At 43.2% G+C, this 18,740-nt stretch overlaps 1 protein-coding gene across 2 annotated transcripts in view; it reads left to right on the top strand.

Annotated features, from left to right (window-relative positions):
• The window catches only part of ALOX5 (arachidonate 5-lipoxygenase), a 32,177-nt gene extending 19,549 nt beyond the window's left edge, over window positions 1-12,628 (top strand). Inside the window, exons 7-14 of one of the 2 annotated variants that reach the window (XM_027878106.1) lie at window positions 354-500; window positions 594-797; window positions 1,021-1,107; window positions 2,771-2,949; window positions 5,686-5,807; window positions 8,023-8,123; window positions 10,369-10,539; window positions 11,765-12,628. In XM_027878106.1, the coding sequence (XP_027733907.1) occupies window positions 354-500; window positions 594-797; window positions 1,021-1,107; window positions 2,771-2,949; window positions 5,686-5,807; window positions 8,023-8,123; window positions 10,369-10,539; window positions 11,765-11,944 (1,191 nt within the window). In that variant the 3' untranslated portion in view covers window positions 11,945-12,628. Of the gene's footprint in view, window positions 1-353; window positions 501-593; window positions 798-1,020; window positions 1,108-2,770; window positions 2,950-5,685; window positions 5,808-7,565; window positions 7,719-8,022; window positions 8,124-10,368; window positions 10,540-11,764 lie in introns of those variants that run through there. The other variant, XR_003570556.1, reaches the window with a different exon arrangement.
• The last annotated feature ends 6,112 nt before the right edge of the window (window positions 12,629-18,740 follow it).

Below are 18,740 nucleotides of genomic sequence, written 5' to 3'. Positions count from 1 at the left end.
GGGCGGTGCCTTGCTTTTGTTTGTACAGTGAGTGTGGGGTTCTCTTCAGCTGGCAGCATGAAACTTGTTTACATCTGAGTGTCACTGCATGAGTGCCAAATACATAGATGCTCTTTGCTGAAAGACTCACTGTCAGACTCTGCAGACAGAAGTCAGTCTGTGGAATGGTAGTTGGTGTCTCAGTGGCATCACCCCTGAGCCACTATGGGCAAGGGCAGGGCAGTGGTAGCTTTTAACCACCAGGCAGAAGTCAGTCTCTGACAAGACTTCCCATTTCTTTGTTCCGAGCCTTCCTGCTTGCACACTGTTAAAACACACCATGCTTCTTTTTTATTTTATTTTTTTTTCCACAGCAAGGAAACATTTTCATTGTGGACTATGAGCTCCTTGATGGTGTGGATGCCAATAAAACAGACCCGTGCACAATACAGTACTTGGCTGCACCCATCTGTCTGCTGTATAAGAATCTGGAGAATAAAATTGTACCCATTGCAATCCAGGTGGGCCTATGGTCAGAGTCTCTAAAGGGATATTCGTTGTCTCATTTTAAACATGAAGGACTTGGGATTTCATCTTCTTTTTGTGTCTTTCAGCTTGGTCAAAAGCCTGGGCCAGACAATCCCATATTCCTTCCTTCAGATGCCACATATGACTGGCTGCTAGCTAAAATTTGGGTCCGCTCATCTGATTTCCACATTCACCAGACAGTGACCCACCTCTTACGGACACACTTAGTCTCAGAGGTGTTCAGCATAGCTATGTTCCGGCAGCTGCCTGCTGTTCATCCCCTCTTCAAGGTTGGTTCTTGCATGAAGGGATGTATGTGGGCTAGGGTGGTTATCACATCAGTTTGACAAACCAAAAGGAAGTTCTGGTGATAGTTCAGCTGAAACAGTTTAACTGGCTGCCCTATAAGGCAAGGTACAGCTAAGCTACCATGACTTCCAGGACTTCAACCTTTATGTCTGATTGCTGTTGAATTCAATCTGAGAATTTGCCTTCTTTTGTTGTTTGTCACAGCTCTTGGTGCCACATATGCGGTTCACAATAGCCATCAATACCAAAGCCCGAGAACAGCTTATCTGTGAATGTGGCCTTTTTGACAAGGTAGGTAATCCTCTTTGTGAATCTTCATTTTTCATGTTTGTTCATGGTTCTTCGTTGTTCTTCGTGGTTACGTATGTACAGATCCTTTATTCATCACACATTGCCTTATTTCTTGACCTTTCTACTAAAGGGCAAACATAACGAATATCACCTGAGAAACTGGCACACAGAACTGACGGCTTGTTGTGCTAAAGATATTCTCTTTTACCCCTAAGCAGCCAAATCAGAACTGGCCATTGCCAGTCAGTATCTCACTTTTTGCTGATGTGACTTTGGGTTATAAGCATAGGAGTGCAAGATATCATATTGTGCACATAAATTTCTGTACATGGATGCACACAGTTAAGTCCCAAATTTCTTTTAAGTACTCTGTGAGAATAAAAATTGCATATTGAAATCTTCATCACAGAAAGACATGTAGGTAAGACGTTTTGAAGCCCACACATAGTGAGTGTAGATTCCAGCCTGTTTTCCTGAGTTGCCATAAATAGCAGTTCTGCTAGGTTTAAATCTCAGCTTCATCTGAGCCAGTGAAACATAGTGGTATATCACACCTATATGATGATTTGAATGAGGGGTTGAATTCATCCTCAGTAAGCTGACAGTTGACACCAAGTTTGGTGAGAGAAATGGAATACTGGATCTCGGAACCGCAATAAGTTGGCACACAGCAGTCTCTGTGACAACACGCTAGGAATAAATGTTAGGTTTTGTGAGGTTTCAGAAGCCTTTTTAAAGAGGAAGCCTCTGTTTCAGGACAACTCTTTCTTCCTTACACCACTTGCACCAGGCCAAAAATAGCTTCCTTGCCTCACAGCTTTTCACCCAAGCAGAATAGAGGTTAAATTCAGCCACCTTCTGTGTCATCTGTACTCCACTGCTGACTGTGGAGACCTCCCATCCCTTTAAACAGAAGCATCATGTCCACACCCCATACACGTGGGAGGAGTGTGTGGCTAAAACCTGCCAGCAAGGATCCTGGAGTTCCAGAGTTTGTTGGTTCCAATGTAGATGAACAACCAGCTGGAGGACAGTAAAGGTAATGCTACTTTTTGCATCATATGCTAGAAAAGCAACATGTGGGAACTTCTGTGCAGTGATCATCTAAAGAGTTTTGAAGTGCTGTCTGTTGTAGACACACTGTGTTTTCCAAATGTAAATATACTGACACCCTGGTCAGTCCTTATCAGTCACCCAGCAGGATCGATCTCCTGGCATAAATTCCAGAGTGGCTAATGGTAGCCTGTATCCCTAAACACTTCCTCCTAAATGACTCTGTAGCAGCAGTGCATAGTTTAGCTAAAGCCCTCATCTAACACTCATGGCTGCCTTCCTTCACACGTGCACTGATTCTGGAGCATAGGGCTGGCAGAAAGTGCCACGCTTCGATGTTGGTGCACTCCAGTATGAGCAGCTGCTGTACCTATGGTGAAAACGTGGTTAATAACAGTGGTTCATGGGAGAGGTGGGAAATCTCAGCAGTGAAAAAGCACAGTTCCAGTAGACCTCTGCAGTTTGGTACTTTGTGTGGAGATATGGTTTTCTCCTTGAAAAACAGATTCATCAGCACTCTGAATACTGTCTCCTGCAAATTTGGAAAACCAGTCTTGGCACGAAGTGAACATAATCTCCTACTGTTCCCATATTGCCATTCTTCCTGCAGGCAAACGCTACGGGTGGAGGAGGACATGTACAAATGGTACAGAAAGCAATGAAAGATCTGACTTACAGTTCCCTCTGCTTCCCTGAGGAGATCAAAGCTAAAGGGATGGACAGCAAAGAGGATATCCCCTACTACTACTACCGGGATGATGGCATTAATGTCTGGGAGGCTATAAAGAGGTAAAAGACCATAGTTCAAGAAATAGCTAATAAAGTCACTGTCACTGAGACACAGATGTCTTTATTTTTCTGCTCACTTTTTCTCGTCATACATCTTGTGAACAAGGCATGGGCTGTTTAGTACTGTGGTGCCTTTTCCATCCAACGTATCTAATTGGAGGAAAAAGATACAGTCAAGCACACACTCTTGAAAGACTCTTAATTCCTGCTTTTTTCAGTTTTCTTGTATTCTATATTTCAGAGGACCCTTTATAAGTACTCTTCTATAGGGTTTCACGGAATTTACTGAGTTGAAATTTAGCCTGCAAAGGGAATTTAATAACAATTTTTTAGCTATGCACAAATGAAGAGAAGACCCAGCTCTCTGAGCCAGCCACGGGAGTTCATCAGGGTTTTTGTGGAGTGAAAATGTAAGCTTGACTTCTGTGAGAATTGTCTTTTGAAATTCAATAAATTAGGTATTAACTGATTAGAGCAAAACCTTTCTTAAAATGCTTTAAAATTGCAAGGTCTGAGTTTAATCAGGGATGGCAGCAATTCTGAGTCAGGAGAAGTAATGCAAGGCTGCTCGGCCACACAAATGTGGTTCCTTTTCAGATCTGAAACACTGCTTCAGAATGGAGTGATTCATAAGGGTTTTATTCTGCTGCAATGTTTAGTTTAATAAACAATGAATTTTTGCATGGCATAAGTGGCTTACTAAATATGCAGCTGTTCCTGGTTGCATGGCTTTTGAAAAGCATGTTCATTAAAAATCAGATCTTTTGTGTTCAGAAAATAGGAGGTTTATGATGCAAGTATAATGTTCACAGTTTTGGGTATATCTTTGACTCCTGTGTTTTCTCTGTGTTTTGACAAGAGGTTATCTTGCAAAATTTCCTGCAATTGTTAGTGCCCATTTGAGAGAAAAGGAAGTTGTAACTTTGCTGTGGCTGTTTTCTTTAGGTAGTCTGGTTTTTTTGTCCTTTTCTTTCCTGTGTTTTCTTTACGTATCGAGATATGCCTTTCAAATACCAGTCAACTCAGTTTAGTTTGACTGTTTGTAGGTGTTAACCTTGCTGGAGGATTGTGTTACATTACCTCAAACTTGGCTGAGAGATTCTTCGTAGGTGAATAATTTGATTTATAAATGGTGTGGGCAGTACCCTTTAGAGTGTGTGAGATCCTGACCCATGGTCGAGATCCTGACCCATGGTCGAGATCCTGACCCCTGGTCGAGATCCTGACATGGTCGTGCATGTGTCTAGTCACCCATGAACCTCCTACACTACAGGGTTATCAGTCTTCATTTTTGATGAAATAATTTCTATCCCCATTTCTTCACGTGTGGTGTGGTAAATGGTGTAGACTTAAGAAAGCTGATAAGGTTGTCCCTATAGAAACAAGGCAAATTTGTAAACCCCTTCTCTGATACTCAGCTTCCTCTTTCTGATCTAACTGCAGATAGATGTAGCAACCCAAAAATACTTCAGCCTAAAAAGCTTCACCTACACTTCATATACTAATCTATATTTCTATGGAAGGGGGTCTAAAATACTGCCATTTTGTAAGAGAAGGATTACATTCCATATCACATGGCACCTGTGCCAAATGCATGGAGACAGACCTCATGCAAGGGCAGCTTTCTCTCTGCATTTAGTAGAATTTTTCTTTTCCTGTGGCTTCCTCTAAAAGCTAAAATTACTTAAACTCTTGGTGTTTATGGAGTTGTCTGCCTTAATGACAACTCTTGACTTGGTTCACTGATAGGAGCCACATTGACAGATTTATAAAAGTCTCCAAACTGCAATAAATCTATAAAATTTATAGATTTTTATCTTATTAAGGGATAAATCTTTACTGGATAACAGATTTTAATTGCATCAGTCAGGGTCTGTAGTCAAATATTTCACCCTATGTGTTGTTGTCAAAATATTTATCAAGAGATTTTAGGTACCCGCAGAGCTAAGAGAATATCTCAGCGCATAGCCCCAGTTAATCAGTCATTCAGTCATAAACTGCAAATCTTCAGGAAATGAGGCTTACCTAATTTTAATGCTTTCAGAACTCTTCTGTTATTGGAGTGTTTTAAGAGCCTTTCTTTCAGAGGTGAGTTAGCCTTGGGAGCTTTCGTAGAAAGAGGGACCTTGAAAAAAGGAACTGAACAGGGAGGAGATGTCTGCTGTAAAGAAGTGAGTGTAGGAAATAGCTCTAGATCTCTTGTCCCCAGGAGAAGTTTCCTGGGCCACCTCCACTTTGGAATGTGCCAGTTGTGTTTCATGAAAAGGATGTCCAGTAGGAGGGGCCCAACTATTTGAGTGGTATTCAGAAGCAGCCTTGGAGTGTTCCATATAAAGGGGATGGTACTGGTATCACAGTTTGGGAACCCTACTGTGTGAGAGCCACGTGAATATGCAAGAGGGAGGCTGTATTAAGTGAAGGATGTAGATCTGACGACAGAGGTCTGGGCAGGAGCAAAGGCTTAAATAAGAGAATAAAGTGCACAGGATTGTTCAGGAGATGCAATGTGGTCCAGCATCTTGTTGGGGGAGGAAGTGATGCTGCAGTCCCAAATGAATCAAAGCTCCCTCTGTGCATTCCCATTGCTTGTAGGAAGGAGGTAGGAGGGTGTAGAGACCTTCTCTTGCCCTTATCCCTTTCCACACGCAGCATTTGCAAGGGCAGTAGATGATTTTGAGAAGTGGCAGACTTGCTTTCTCCTTTTGATTTTGTTTTTTTGTTTGTTCCTGCCCACAGTTTTGCAGAGGATGTGATTCACATCTACTATGAGAGCGACGAGGTGGTGTGTGAGGATGTGGAACTCCAGGCTTTTGTCAAAGACATTTACGTCTATGGGATGAGAGGTGTGAAAGCCTCAGGTAAGGTGTGATGGCCCTGCCAGGTCTGCAGCTTGTTGAGTCCTTTCTGACAGCACTGCTGCATGCACTGCAACCTTGAGTTGTTAGAGACCCCCTCCCTTCCTGGCCCAAAGCGGCTCAGTTTTATTGGTGAGACCCTGGATCAGGCCCTCCCTCAGAAGACAATCCCTTCCTTTGCACAGATTCTCATGATGAGCTTGGGCAACTCATGTAATCTCTGCACTGGGGACAGGTCCTTTGATCTTGTCTGCTTATGCTTTAAGCGCTGGGGAGGGATGCTGTCTGTAGGTGCTGCTGGAACCACCAGGCAGACTGACAGAAATCACAAGGAGCAGTGAGACCCCCTTGCATCTTCCAAACCTTGCACCAAATAAGAACATGTAAGAACCTTCCGAGGAGTATCTTGCTGCATTTTGTATTTCTTCAGCATCCATTGATGTTGAAGAGCTGTTCTGCTCTCTTCAAGAGAAGATTTTCCAAGAAATATTCTGCTTTACTCTGTCTCTTCTCACCGCCTCTCTTTTCTTGCAAACCATTACTTGGCCATGGGAGCTCTCACCCATAACATGGCTCAATTCTCCCACCTGACTTAACACTCCCCTGTCTTTCCCTAAAAATGGGGGTTTTTTACTTCCACTCACATTTTTTCTAAGCAGATTTTCAGGAATTTATAGAGGTAGGTGAGGATTCTTCACACTGTCCTGGCTGATTTACATCTGGCAACACCTGTTGGCCAGTGACCCAGGGCAAATGGCTTTGGTGTTGCATGCACACATTTGAGTGCAAGGTGTCCAGGCAAACCTGTGATACTTCCAATCATTACCAGTATGTGCTGGTGTTTAAAAGCTTCCTGGGCTCTCTCTTCCTGGTCAAGCAAACCATTGGGGTACACCTAGTTGCCATCCTTTTTTGTTTTTCAAGTTGTCTCTTAGGAAGAAGCTTAGAAATTACCTTCTAGTAGGAACTTCATGCTTGATCTAAGCATCATGATATGGGACAAGTACTGAGCCTTTCCAGGGCTACAGCTGGCGTGGGATGCTACAAGCACCACTGGGGGCAAGACTGCCACTACACATGGGAAACTTGCCAGGCCTGCAGCATCTCTGTCTGCACTGCTGCCACTCCAGAGCAGGGAAACTTGGCTGGGTCTGTAAAGAATGAGAGGAGGATAAACGGGGGAGGCTATGGCACTTGAGACTCCCCCTTTTAGTCTCTGTTTCTTCCCTGTGAGGGCTGCTGTGACTGGGAGAATGCCAAACTCCTTTAAAGATGAGCACAGTGTACTTAGGATAGCAGGACACTGGAGGGAATGGTGCATCCTCTCCACTTGGGGCTTGGTGGCTGGCCAGAGATACCCATGTGCCTCTTCCCTCCCTCATGTTGAGTTCACATCTGCATCAGGTTGGTGGTGGAAGTGTGAAGCAGCTGAGCAGGGGCAGCTTGCTTCAGGGTTGTGGAGATAAAAGATATGTAGGTTTGCTGGGACCTGTGGCCACACTGGAATGGGACAGGAAGTACAGCACAGGCATGTTATTTAGTGAGGATAAGAGAGATACAGGCCTGGGGTTGCTTTGGTTGCAGAATATTTCCTTTGTCCCTATTAGTTTTTTTTTCTTTATATAGCTCCATTTGATTATTCTCCTTCAAAGACAGCTTAATGCAACTATTTCTGTTCCTCATTCTGCTGTTTCTCTTTCAGTTCTCATTTCCTCACTTCCCATTTCAGGGAATAAGCTCTCACTGCACTCTTTCTCACGGTACACTTGATTGCTGAGCCTCAGACCTTTATAAATACAAGCACATGGTCACTTCCTCCTTAACATGAACCTTCCCTGCTTGCACTGCAGACTGAAGAAAAATGGAGAATTTGAGGCCCCTGCCCTGTGGACTATCTGGGTGCCTTGCTGCAGGGTAGGTAGGACAGGGACACAGTGTTTTTTAAAGGTGTAATTGCACTTTGTCTTTCACTTATGGAACACCACATACTTTGCAAATGGTGATACTTCACAAACCTGTGTAAGGTCAGGCAGGATCACTCTGTGCCAAGGCACAAAGAAGTTGAGCAACTTCTGTTAGACCACACAGCAAGACTCATAGACTGCCCTGTTCCTCAGTGGCTACTTCACGGCCCTCTTACTCATTTCTTTTGATTACTGCTGGATAAAAGGGTTACTTCATAGCTGGGTTACTTAAACTTTTCTTCTCCCTCGTTTAGGGTTTCCTAAGATGATCAGGACACGAGAGACACTGGCAGAATATCTCACAGTGATCATATTCACCGCATCGGCTCAACATGCAGCTGTGAATTTTGGTCAGGTAGGAATTTGTGGGAAGACTGTTCTTCCTTCTGGGCTGGGAGGTACATCTACCAGAGCAAGGTCTGAGAAGTATTTTTAGTAGATGTATAGAATTACACTATTGTTTCTGGTCAAAATAACTGCTTAGCCATTTGTAAATCCCCATAAAGTCTATGGAAACTGCAGTAATTTGGAAGCTGAGAAAGGCCTTTTGAGTTCTACATATGTACCAAAGCTCAGATTTAGGGGTTCTAACTTTCGTATTTTAGTTTTACTGATTTTATTATGGGGAGAAAATTTTTTCAAGCATTTGGTAAGACCTCTTTCAGGAATGCTGAAGGGTTCAAGTGTCCAGCCTAGCTACCATGTTTTTCACACGTCACCTGAACTTCCCGGGTTTGAGATGTGCTGGTAGTGTGAGGCCCATTCTACAATGAAATGCAATGAGTTATGCTAAGTGGCTTTACTCTGCCTTTGCTGCAGGCACAGGTGACTACTGTGGGTTGCTATTATAAGTTGTGCTGATTTCACAGAATCACAGAATATGCTGACTTGGAAGGGATCCACAAGGATCAAGTACAACCCTTAGCCCTGCACAGGACCAACCCCAAGAGTCACACCATGTGCCCAAACGCTTCCTGAACTCTGTCAGGCTTGGTGCTGACCACTTCCCAGGGAGTCTGTGCCAGTGCTCAGTCACCCTCTGCGTCAAGAGCTTTTTTCTAATATCCAACCTAAACCTCCCCTGACACAACTTCAGGCCATTCCCTTGGGTCCTGTCACTGGTCACCACAGAGAAGAGATCGGTGCCTGCCCCTCCTCTTCCCCTCACAAGAAAGTTGGGGACTGCAATGAGGTCTCCCCTCAGTCTCCTCCTCTCCAGCCTGAACAGACCAAGTAACCTCGGCTGGCTCCTCACACAGCTTCCCCTCAAGGCCCTTCACCATCTTCATTGCCCTGCTTTGGACACTCTCTAATGGCTTAATATCTTTCTCATATTGTGGGTGCCCAAAACTGCACACAACATTCAAGCTGAGGTCAGCTCAGTGCAGAGCAGAGTGGGACAGTCCCCTCCCTTGACCAGCTGGTGATGCTTTGCCTGATGCCCCCCAGGACACGGTTGGCCCTTCTGGCTGCCGGGGCACTGCTGGCTCATATTCAACTTACCCTCAGTCAGGATCCCCAGGTCCCTTTCCATGGCACTGCTTTCCAGCACCTCATTCCTGAGTCTGTATGAACATCCAGGGTTGCCCCATCCCAGGTGCAGAATCCAGCACTTCCTTTTGTTGAACTTCATAGGGATGAGGATTGCCCAGTCCTCTAATCTGTCAAGGTCTCTCTGCAGGGCCTCCCTGCCTTCAAGGGGGTCAAAAGCTCCTCCCAGTTTTGTATCATCTGCAAACTGCTTAGTATCCCTTCCAGTGCTGTGTCCAAGTCATTTATGAGGATGTTGAAGAGCACAGGGCCCAAGATGGAGCCCTATGGAACCCCACTAGTGACAGGTCACCAGTCTGATGTTACCCATTCACTATTACCCTCCATGCTTGACTTGTGAGCCAACTACTCAACCACCACATGATGTTTTTATTCAACCATAGGCTGGGCGTTTTGCCCAGAAGGGTACTGTAAGAGACAGTATCGAAAGTTTTAAGCTGAAGTGCATCATCTCAAACGGCAGCAAAACTCAGGGTCATATCTGAAGCAAAAAACACCAACTCACAACAATGAAGCAGGCCAGAAGTGATTCTGAGTTCCCAGTCTGCCACTCACTATGGCCATATCTGTATTCCATATTAGATGATGAACCAGCATCCTTTATCTCTCTTACTGCCTGACCAAAGTACTGTGGGCATGTTTTTGGAGGAAATTTTGCAAAAAAGAGAAACTGGAGAAAAGTTTGCAAAAAAGAGAAACTTTTTTTTCAGATGTCATCTCAGGTTATCAGAAAAGGTTTTTGTTTAATAAAACAGCCAAGGCTTTAGCCTGGCTGGTGAATTTGGGCTGTGTGGCATATGCCTATGTTTAACACACTAACTACTCCCATTTAGGTGACTCTTGTGAGTTCCTGAGCAAAAAGAGAAGGGACTTTCTTGTCACATCCAGTCCTTCTCTAGAGCATATCCCTGTCCTTAATATCCTCTCTTCCTGAAAGGCTCATAATACAGAAGCAAACTCCCAGTTGTCAGACTCCTGATTTTCTTCCCTCTGTTCCTAAATACCAACCACTGTAGCTTTTCACTGTGCTCTCTTGCTCTGTTGTGCAGTATGACTGGTGCTCCTGGATTCCCAATGCCCCACCAACAATGCGCTGCCCTCCTCCAACGGAAAAGGGGACTGTCACCATCGAGCAAATTGTGGAGAGTCTGCCAGACAGGGGACGTTCCTGTTGGCATCTTGGAGCTGTTTGGGCCTTAAGCCAATTCCAGGACAAAGAAGTAAGTCAACCTCCCTTCTCTGGGTGGTGGTGATGTAGGTGAGACCACGAGGACCATGGCAAGACTGCATAGACTCACAAGATTGTATTGCTGCTCTGTGCTTTATTATGTTTACCTTTCTGTAGAGATTTGTCAGTGGTGTGGGTTTGCCTTTGTTCTGTCAGATGCAAACCAGCTCTGAGCAAGAAGTCATATTTTTACTGTGAAACTGTTTCAGTTAAAATGAAAGTTTCTAAGCTTGTGCATGGCATTGCTGATGTGGGAGGAAGAGGGGGCTGCAGAGTCATAAGGGTTTTTTCCATTCCAGTGCTAGGGAAGAAGGTACAGCAGTTCTCTGTCGCCATGTCCTGTCCCTTTGTAAAATCTGCTCCAGCACCACATGCACTACAGTGGTGGCTTGTGCCTGGCTGGTGAGGAGCAAAACCAAAATAAGCCTATGGAAGGCTTTGCAAGCATGGTGTGTAGCCATTTCCCTAATGAGGTTGTCGCTACTTGGTTGTTTCACCCAAGGGCTCTGTCTGGGGGATACGTTCTGAAATCCTTAAACGGATGATGATGGACGGAAGGCACTTATAAATTAAATTTCTCTCTTAAAAGAAAGCAGTACTAGCAGAGAAGCTGGTACTATGAGTAGTATCATGGGAAATAGTCACCTGAAGCAATGCCAGTGTGCATATTGGCAGTGCAGTATTCAGAGCACCCTTGGAGTCCAAGCTGACTGAAGCAACTATCATTGAAACTCTGAAGGACAGTTTTAAGTCAGCAGAAACTTCCACTGTCACTGAATGAAATAGTTATCTTCCTTTTTCATCTCTGGCTGTTAATTCCACTTTCATGCTGTCCTTTTCTCTAGCAGCATAAATGTTTATGTGGCTATGCAGAGATGTGGCTTAGGAAGCTCATCTGACTGACCACTGGCGTGAAAAAAAGTGCCTGTTTTTCAGGAGATGAGCTCTCTGCAGGTGGAGGAGGTGCCACGTAGACACCTGAACTAGCGCTACAAAAAGATGCAGGGATGGAAAGAAGCAGCCAGCAATGGAGGGGAGGTAGCAGAGCATCTTTCACTGGCAGTGTTGATGTAGACTAGCTTAAATATTGCTAGGGCTATTTTAATAGTAGCATTTGTGAGGTGAGACTCTGGGTGCTGTTCTGCTGGATGACATAACGTTGAAACAGAATTGCCTTTGCTTACTTAAAGCATGACTTCTTGGTGTTTTTCAATTAGCTATTTCTGGGCATGTACCCAGATGAACACTTCGTGGAGAAACCAGTGAAAGAGGCTATGGCAAAATTCCGCAAAAATTTGGATGAGATTGTCAACACCATCACTGAACGCAACAAGAACAAAAAGCTTCCTTACTACTACCTTTCCCCAGATCGCATTCCCAACAGTGTTGCTGTTTGAAGAGATAACCAGGAGAGTTTGGAGGCATGTAAAGCTAGTGATGCTTTTCTGTTACATATGCTTCTTCAATTAACTTTCAGAAATGGATAAGAAATCCACCCCCTCCATCAGAGCTGGCCTAAGTCTGTCTGAACTTTCAGAACAATGTGGTTATGAGCAGTCTTGAAGACAAAGTCTAGTTGACAACCCTCTAGGTCAAATTTGTTAGAAGTTTATTTTTCCAGGATTTTAAAATAATCTTAGAATCAATATACAGGTTTCTGTTATCTTGCCCTCTCCTTGACAAAACAATGTAATCACAGATTCACTTACTCAATGGAAAAAGTATCATGAGCAATAAGCAAGTCAGATTTTTAAAATCCTTTCTGGTTTTAATAGGTGACACTGGTGACATAGAAAAATGTAATCTTTAATGTATATGCATTGTTTTTAATCTGATTAAACCAAATGTTAAATATTTTCACAACAATTGTGAACATCCTAATAAAGATGAAGGTAAAAGCAGGACATTTTCTTGACATAGTTGATGGGATTTTATCACTTTCTTACCAAGTTTGTGTGAAATGGCATCTCATAAGAGATGAAAATTTTGTACCTACATAAATTTAAGTGTTTTCTGCATAAAACTAGGAAGGTTTGTTTTAGCCTTTCCAGCAGAGTTTGATGTCCCTTACACGTATGGACAAATGTGGGAATGAGGAGGCTACTTCATATAATGGAAGAATTTCTGGAGAAGGCTTAATTGACAGCTTCTAAGAGGAATCTTAGATTTGGCCAGTTAAGCGTAACTAACATATTCCATCTTAGGGACTACTGAGTTTTGTCTGTTTTGTTTAGAGGTGAATAGTTTCAAATACTTGGGCTTTGGTTAAAGTTGAGAAAGTCACTGAGTTAAGGAAAGCAAAATTGAGGTTTGGGAAATTTAAGAGCTGTGGGTTTGGTGATAAAAATTTGTGGTTATTTTTCTGAGAATTTGTTCCTTGTACCAGGTGTGCCAGCCTGCAATGTATTTTTTCAATAGATAAGAAAGCTTTCTCTAATAAAACAAAACTGAACATCTAGCTTTTATTTCCTAACTCAGTATCTAATGCTGTATGTCTTGAAAACCTTATAGGAATAAACACAACATGCTGTGTAGAGAAATGCAGCTTCTGCTCTTTGAGAAATATAGTTGTTCATGTGTGTTTTGGAAAAGGGTACTACTAAAATATACAAACTTTTATATGAAACAGGTGTGGAAACTGTTTTTAGATCCTTTACAGCAGACTGATTCCCTTTTTCTCCCCCCAGCTAAGGACTTTGAGAAAGATGTGGAAGGTAAGACCTTTTCCACTTACTGAGGAAGTACACTTATGATTTGTGCATCTTCTTACTGTAGCCCACGAGAAAGAATGAGTGCAGGAGTGGAGTCATGCAATTGTGCAGCAACATTGGAATAAGACCAAGGGATCAGAGACAACAACCTGTGAGCCCACCTCTCCAGAAAAAAAAAAAAAAAGAGGGGAAAAAAGAAAAGTGCAACTTGAATGCAAGAACTTGAAAGCAAAATTGCAACAAGCTGATGCAATATATCCAACATACCAGCTCTAACTCTTGTCCTTCCCCTATGTACAGAGAATGTCCTCTTGCTTTCATGTGATAAGGATTTGCATAATTGAGTACCTGTCTAGAAAACAAAGTATGGGAAGACTGATGGATATTCTCTCACATCTGTGCCCTCTGCTGTAGCCTGTGGACCTAGGACAGTTGGTGGGACGTTTGGGTATTTGACTGTGCAGCTTTGAAAACTGGTGGTAGCAATCTGATTCAGCAGCAGGAGAGGCTGTGGAAAGAGGTAAAGAGGTTAAGAGTAATACTGGTAATAATACAGAAAGGAAGCAGATACTTGCAAGTAATAAAGTGCTTACTCTTTCAGGGGGTCTGGGTACACATGTTGCTGTCCCACTCCTGCCTCTCTTTTCAACTGGTCACCATCCACCAAGCAGTAATTTTCCTGTGCATGGGCCATGGTGCTTCCCTACATCTTTAGCCATGACTTGCACAGAGTCTCCTAAGCCATGGTACTAAGGTACAGTGTCTAATTGCAGGATGGCTCCTAGGTGGGAATAAAAACATCATCTCTCTCTCTGAAGTGTGTCATGCTCTCAGGTTTGCAATAGATACTGCAACTTGATGTGCATCAGCCCAACAGGGTTTGCCAATAGCACATGTCTTGGCTGGGTGGCTGTTGCTACAGGCCAGTCCAAGGGAATTTAGCCTGACTCTTCAACTTGAGCTTCTTTGCTGTCTTTTCCAATTGCAGTGATTCTCAACTGGTTGGAAGATTGAACTAGGAGATATCTGGTTCAGGAAGCTCTGGCAGTAACTCTTGCAGCTCTGTCATCTCAGCTCTTCTTCTTGGCATTTGGTCACTGGAGAGGACACTCAGCTGTAAAACACCAGTGCTAGAGAGAAATGAATTGGTGAGGGTTATCCTAAAGGACTGTCAAAAGTAGAGGAGAAAGCCTAATGTTTTCTCCAAAAACAGATTCAAAAAAATCTCTCCTTAAGAGAAAAGGAGATCATGAGATGGAGAGAGAGACCATCAGTAAGGAGACAGGGCAGGCATTTCCCTGCTGAAGTCTCTGACTCTTCAGGTTTTTCAATAACAGTGAGGATTTAGTCTTCACAGCCAGCCCAGTTCTCATCAGTGGCCTCCCATGCTTTCCTCTTTTTGCAGGGTGAATTTGCCTCTATAGACTTCTTTTGGCATATTCTCTTTCCCAGCCCTCAAACATCCCTTGCAATAATATGATTCTCACTGCCTCTGGGAAAAAAGCGCATATACTTCTTGTTCATCCCATAGGAAGTAAGCTACCCTTTTCTTTTCCTGTCAATCCCCATTTTACAGGTGGGGAAATGGAACAAGAGCAATGAAGTCCACCAGATCAGCTCTGAAATGAGGTGGTTCCTTTAGAAAGAACATGAGAAAGTTGTTTACTGGAAGCATGCTAATTTTGGCTGCCTAGAGAGCAGACATAGTTTTCAGGCTTGGCTTTCAGAGTTACTTGCTCTGCTGCATGTTGAGCAGGACATAAAATAGACCCCAGAAGATCTTACTTACTAGCAAGTTTCAATCAGCAACTGGCTTTTCCTGCCATGATAGTAGGGACATAGTATCTAGGAAGAAATTGTGCACACTGAGATAGTTGCACAAGTGCATAGTTTGCTTTGTTTATACTATAAACAGGCATAAATATTGCATAATCAGACATGGCTGGTACATTTAGAGGTTAACTGAGTCATGAGTTTTTACTGCCAGAAGATGTGGCTATGATTGCTTAGACTGATTTCAGCACACCACAGGCCTTAGGATTTCCCTCTTCAAGCTCAATACAAGGGTGCTTGATACAGGAATCTTCTGGGAACATATCCACTCTTGGTTTACCAAAACACACGATTCACCCTGGTGTTTGAGTCACTTGTCTCACTGGTGAATCTCTCGTGCTGCGTCTAGTTCCGCGTGCATTCAGCCTTTGCATCTTGCAACAGACAACTTCTTGCAGTAGCTTTGTGTGATTTAAGATCCTTCTCTGATCAGTTCCCTACTACGTTCTTCCCCTTTCTTTTGGTAAACTGAATAAATTATTTTCCTGCAGTCTTTTGCTGTAAGACTTCCTTTAAAACTCTTGTCTATTCCCACTGTGTGGGCAGCATGCGGGCAGTTGATGACAATGATGTTTCAATGGCTATTTCAGTCAATATTTCATAGGCTGCATTTCCTCCTGCTTGCAACTGTGTATTTGCAGTTTGTCCCTAGATTTATGTCACAAACCACACATCAAATTATCTGTGTAACTGCACAAATTTCCTGTTTGTGTGTATGCAAGTGGCTGGCAATATCTTCAGCGAGTGAGAGAAATACTAAGTGAGTTGATGGTACTCTGGTAGGTCTCTATCAAGCTTCAAATTCAGCTTCTCTGGAGAGCGCACTGTATATCCAGCAGCCTTTTAACTTTAGATTGGCAGTGTTTAAAATCAAGAACTTGGTGATTAGGCTCAATTTGTAATTATATGGCTGAGTTATCATAGAATAGTTTGGGTTGGAAGGCACCTTAAAGATCATCTAGTTCTGAACCCCATGCCATGGGGGTTTCTAGCATCCAATGCTAGAAATATTTAACTGTATTTAACTTTATAAGGGTTTGCTATAAAGTTAATTCAGGCTTTTGTCTGCCTACATATACTAGTATACAGCAGAGGGAGCCTGGCCAGCCGGTTCACCAGAAATGCACAGGTACAGCAGCGAAATGCTCTACACTCAGTGCAGTTACCGCAGACTGCATCAGCAGTGGGAACTAGGCTGACAACATCCTTTTGCAAAGGACACTGAAGAACCCTTTCTTTCCTAATTTGGTGCTTGTCTATAGAGCTCTTCATTCACTCTTCAGTACCTTGTCTGAGCACCTTCCTCACATGCATGAAGTGATTAACGCTATGTGCGAACAGCCGCCACACTTAGATCCTCCTTTTCCACTTGCTGCCTCTTCAGGATCCGTTTCAGGATATATTCCCATGGGTGAGTGGTATGTTGGTCTTCCAGAAGACCTGGCAGCAGTCTCTGAGTCCTTTTGTCTCCGCTGGAAGCACAGCAATGTAAGAGCCACTGTCTTCAGGGGACCTGATGCATAGGGGTGACTCTCATCTCTTTTAAGAGGCTGTAGATACTTTATCTGTAATACAGAGTTCTTTGGGTGCAGCTTGTAGCTCTTGGACAATTGTTTTGTTTCATTTCACCAATAAGCTGAGTCATACCATTTTATCTCAAAAATACTGCAGTCATGACAGCAAAGGGAGCTCCATTCCTGTCCTTGGGGCTTGGGCAGTGTCAGATACACACTCCAGCCTTTGTTTTCATTTCTGTTTCTAGGGTTAGACCTGGACAAGCTACGTGACATAAAGAGCCAGTTCTCTCTCATCTGTGAAGAAGATATTATAGGGGTCAAAGCTTGGTAACTTTTCAGATCTGCTAACTTCATGAATATCTTTTTTGCATGTTCTGGAGCATGATGTCTATGGCACTGGCTGCTACCACTCACACATCTACTAAAGTTTAGTAGCTGCCAAACAGTAATCAATAATCAGCATCAATCACTATCTTAATAACTGTAGGACAATCTATCTGAAGCGCATGTTTGTTGAAAACCAGACCTGCATGGTGGCAAAGCCAGCCCAATCCGCAAATAATCGGGTCTCACAAAGTGTTTGGGTAAAACTTTGAATAGTCTGTCTTTGTCTGGTACCTGCCTGGTCACTGCTGAGCTTCAGATGGTAGGAAAGCTATGTTTGGTCAGGCCTAAACCAAGCAGATCTGGTTTCTCTGGCCTTGTGGAAACAACAGGTCAAAAGCAGACTCACTAGTCTGTGTTTGTGGGAAGTATGTAAGTGTTGCCTTATTTTCACTTGCCACTGTATTTGGCCCAGTGTAAAAGTACCTATGTAACAGACTTGATAGCAGACTACGTAAAATCAGGTAGGCTTTTGGCATGAAGAAAAATTGGTTTTTACATTTTAACCTAAAAGCAATGGATTTACACCATTGGAATCCTACTTAAGCCTGGGTTGTTTCAGTGTATTCAAGCTGTTTCGGCAGCAGTATTTCACAGCAGGCTTTTCAGTTTGAGGAATAAAAGGTCATCTGGAAGCCTTCTTCTGCACAGGATCTGCACTGCTGAAACATTATTTTTTCTGGCATCATTAGATCTTAAAGGCTAATGAGTGCTACATGATTTAAAAGTTGGGGTGCTTGTATTTCTGTCTGCATAGATGGAAGCAAGCAGAAATAATAAATAAGGTTGGCCAAAATTTAGTTATGTTTCTTTTCCCTTTTGTTTTATAGGGCTAACTTAACAGCAAAGATACGAACTAGTTTTCTCAAAGCATGCATGGGAAATGTTTCCGGAAAGAAAACTTTCATAATGGTACCCGTGTCTCAGAAGGAAATCAAGAGATGTAATAATAGGGGGATGCAGGAGGCTTTGCAAAATGCATTTACTGGAAGCAAGAGAGTGGGGCTGCATTTGGGTAACTCACAGAAAGGTCAGGGGCTTTGTTGTTTTAATGGATCAGGTTGGGATCATGTGCAGATGTACGAATTGATCAAAGCACCAAATGACAAAATGTCTTTCCATAGGTTTTTTCAGAGTTATACAGATGGAGATCCGGAAATGTAAGTTCGGGGATAAGTTAGCAGCTCACCCACGATCTGGATGAGTTCTGGATGAAGGTTCTTTTTGGCTCTGTTTGTGTGAAAAATCTCCTAGAAAAGGTGTTACCAATCATGAAAAGGGAATCTGTGCTTCAGCAGCTGATACAGTGTGTGGGAAACTGCTAAAGGAGACTCAGTGGGACTGACGACAGGTCAACAGTAAGAATTTAAGACTTTATAAACACTTGTGAAACCAATCCTTGAAAGACCTCAGAAATTATGGTAATCACAGTATCGTAGAATATCCTGAGCTGTAAGGGACCAACAAGGCTCACTGAGTCTAAGTCCTGACCCTGCACTGGACAATCCCAAGAATCACACCATGTGCCTGAGAATGTTGCCCAGATGCTTCTTGAACAGTATATAAATACAGGAACAACAAGAATATATACAAACAAGAACAAAGGTGTCACAAGCAGGTTTTTGTCTGAAGGCTTCAGCTGCTTTCAGAAACATGTGCTGCGACCTCACTGCATAGGCTGGGCTTCCCCATTCACATTTCCTTCACCTTTGGCAGAACTTGCTGTACTGGAAATGGGAGCATCACAG

Source organism: Empidonax traillii, unplaced genomic scaffold (assembly GCF_003031625.1).
Source record: "Empidonax traillii isolate 1590-97213 ecotype Southwest subspecies unplaced genomic scaffold, ASM303162v1 scaffold38:size1800464, whole genome shotgun sequence".
Lineage (NCBI taxonomy): Eukaryota > Metazoa > Chordata > Aves > Passeriformes > Tyrannidae > Empidonax > Empidonax traillii.
The sequence above is the reverse complement of the archived record's forward strand: the minus strand, read 5'-3'. Positions and strand labels throughout refer to the sequence as shown.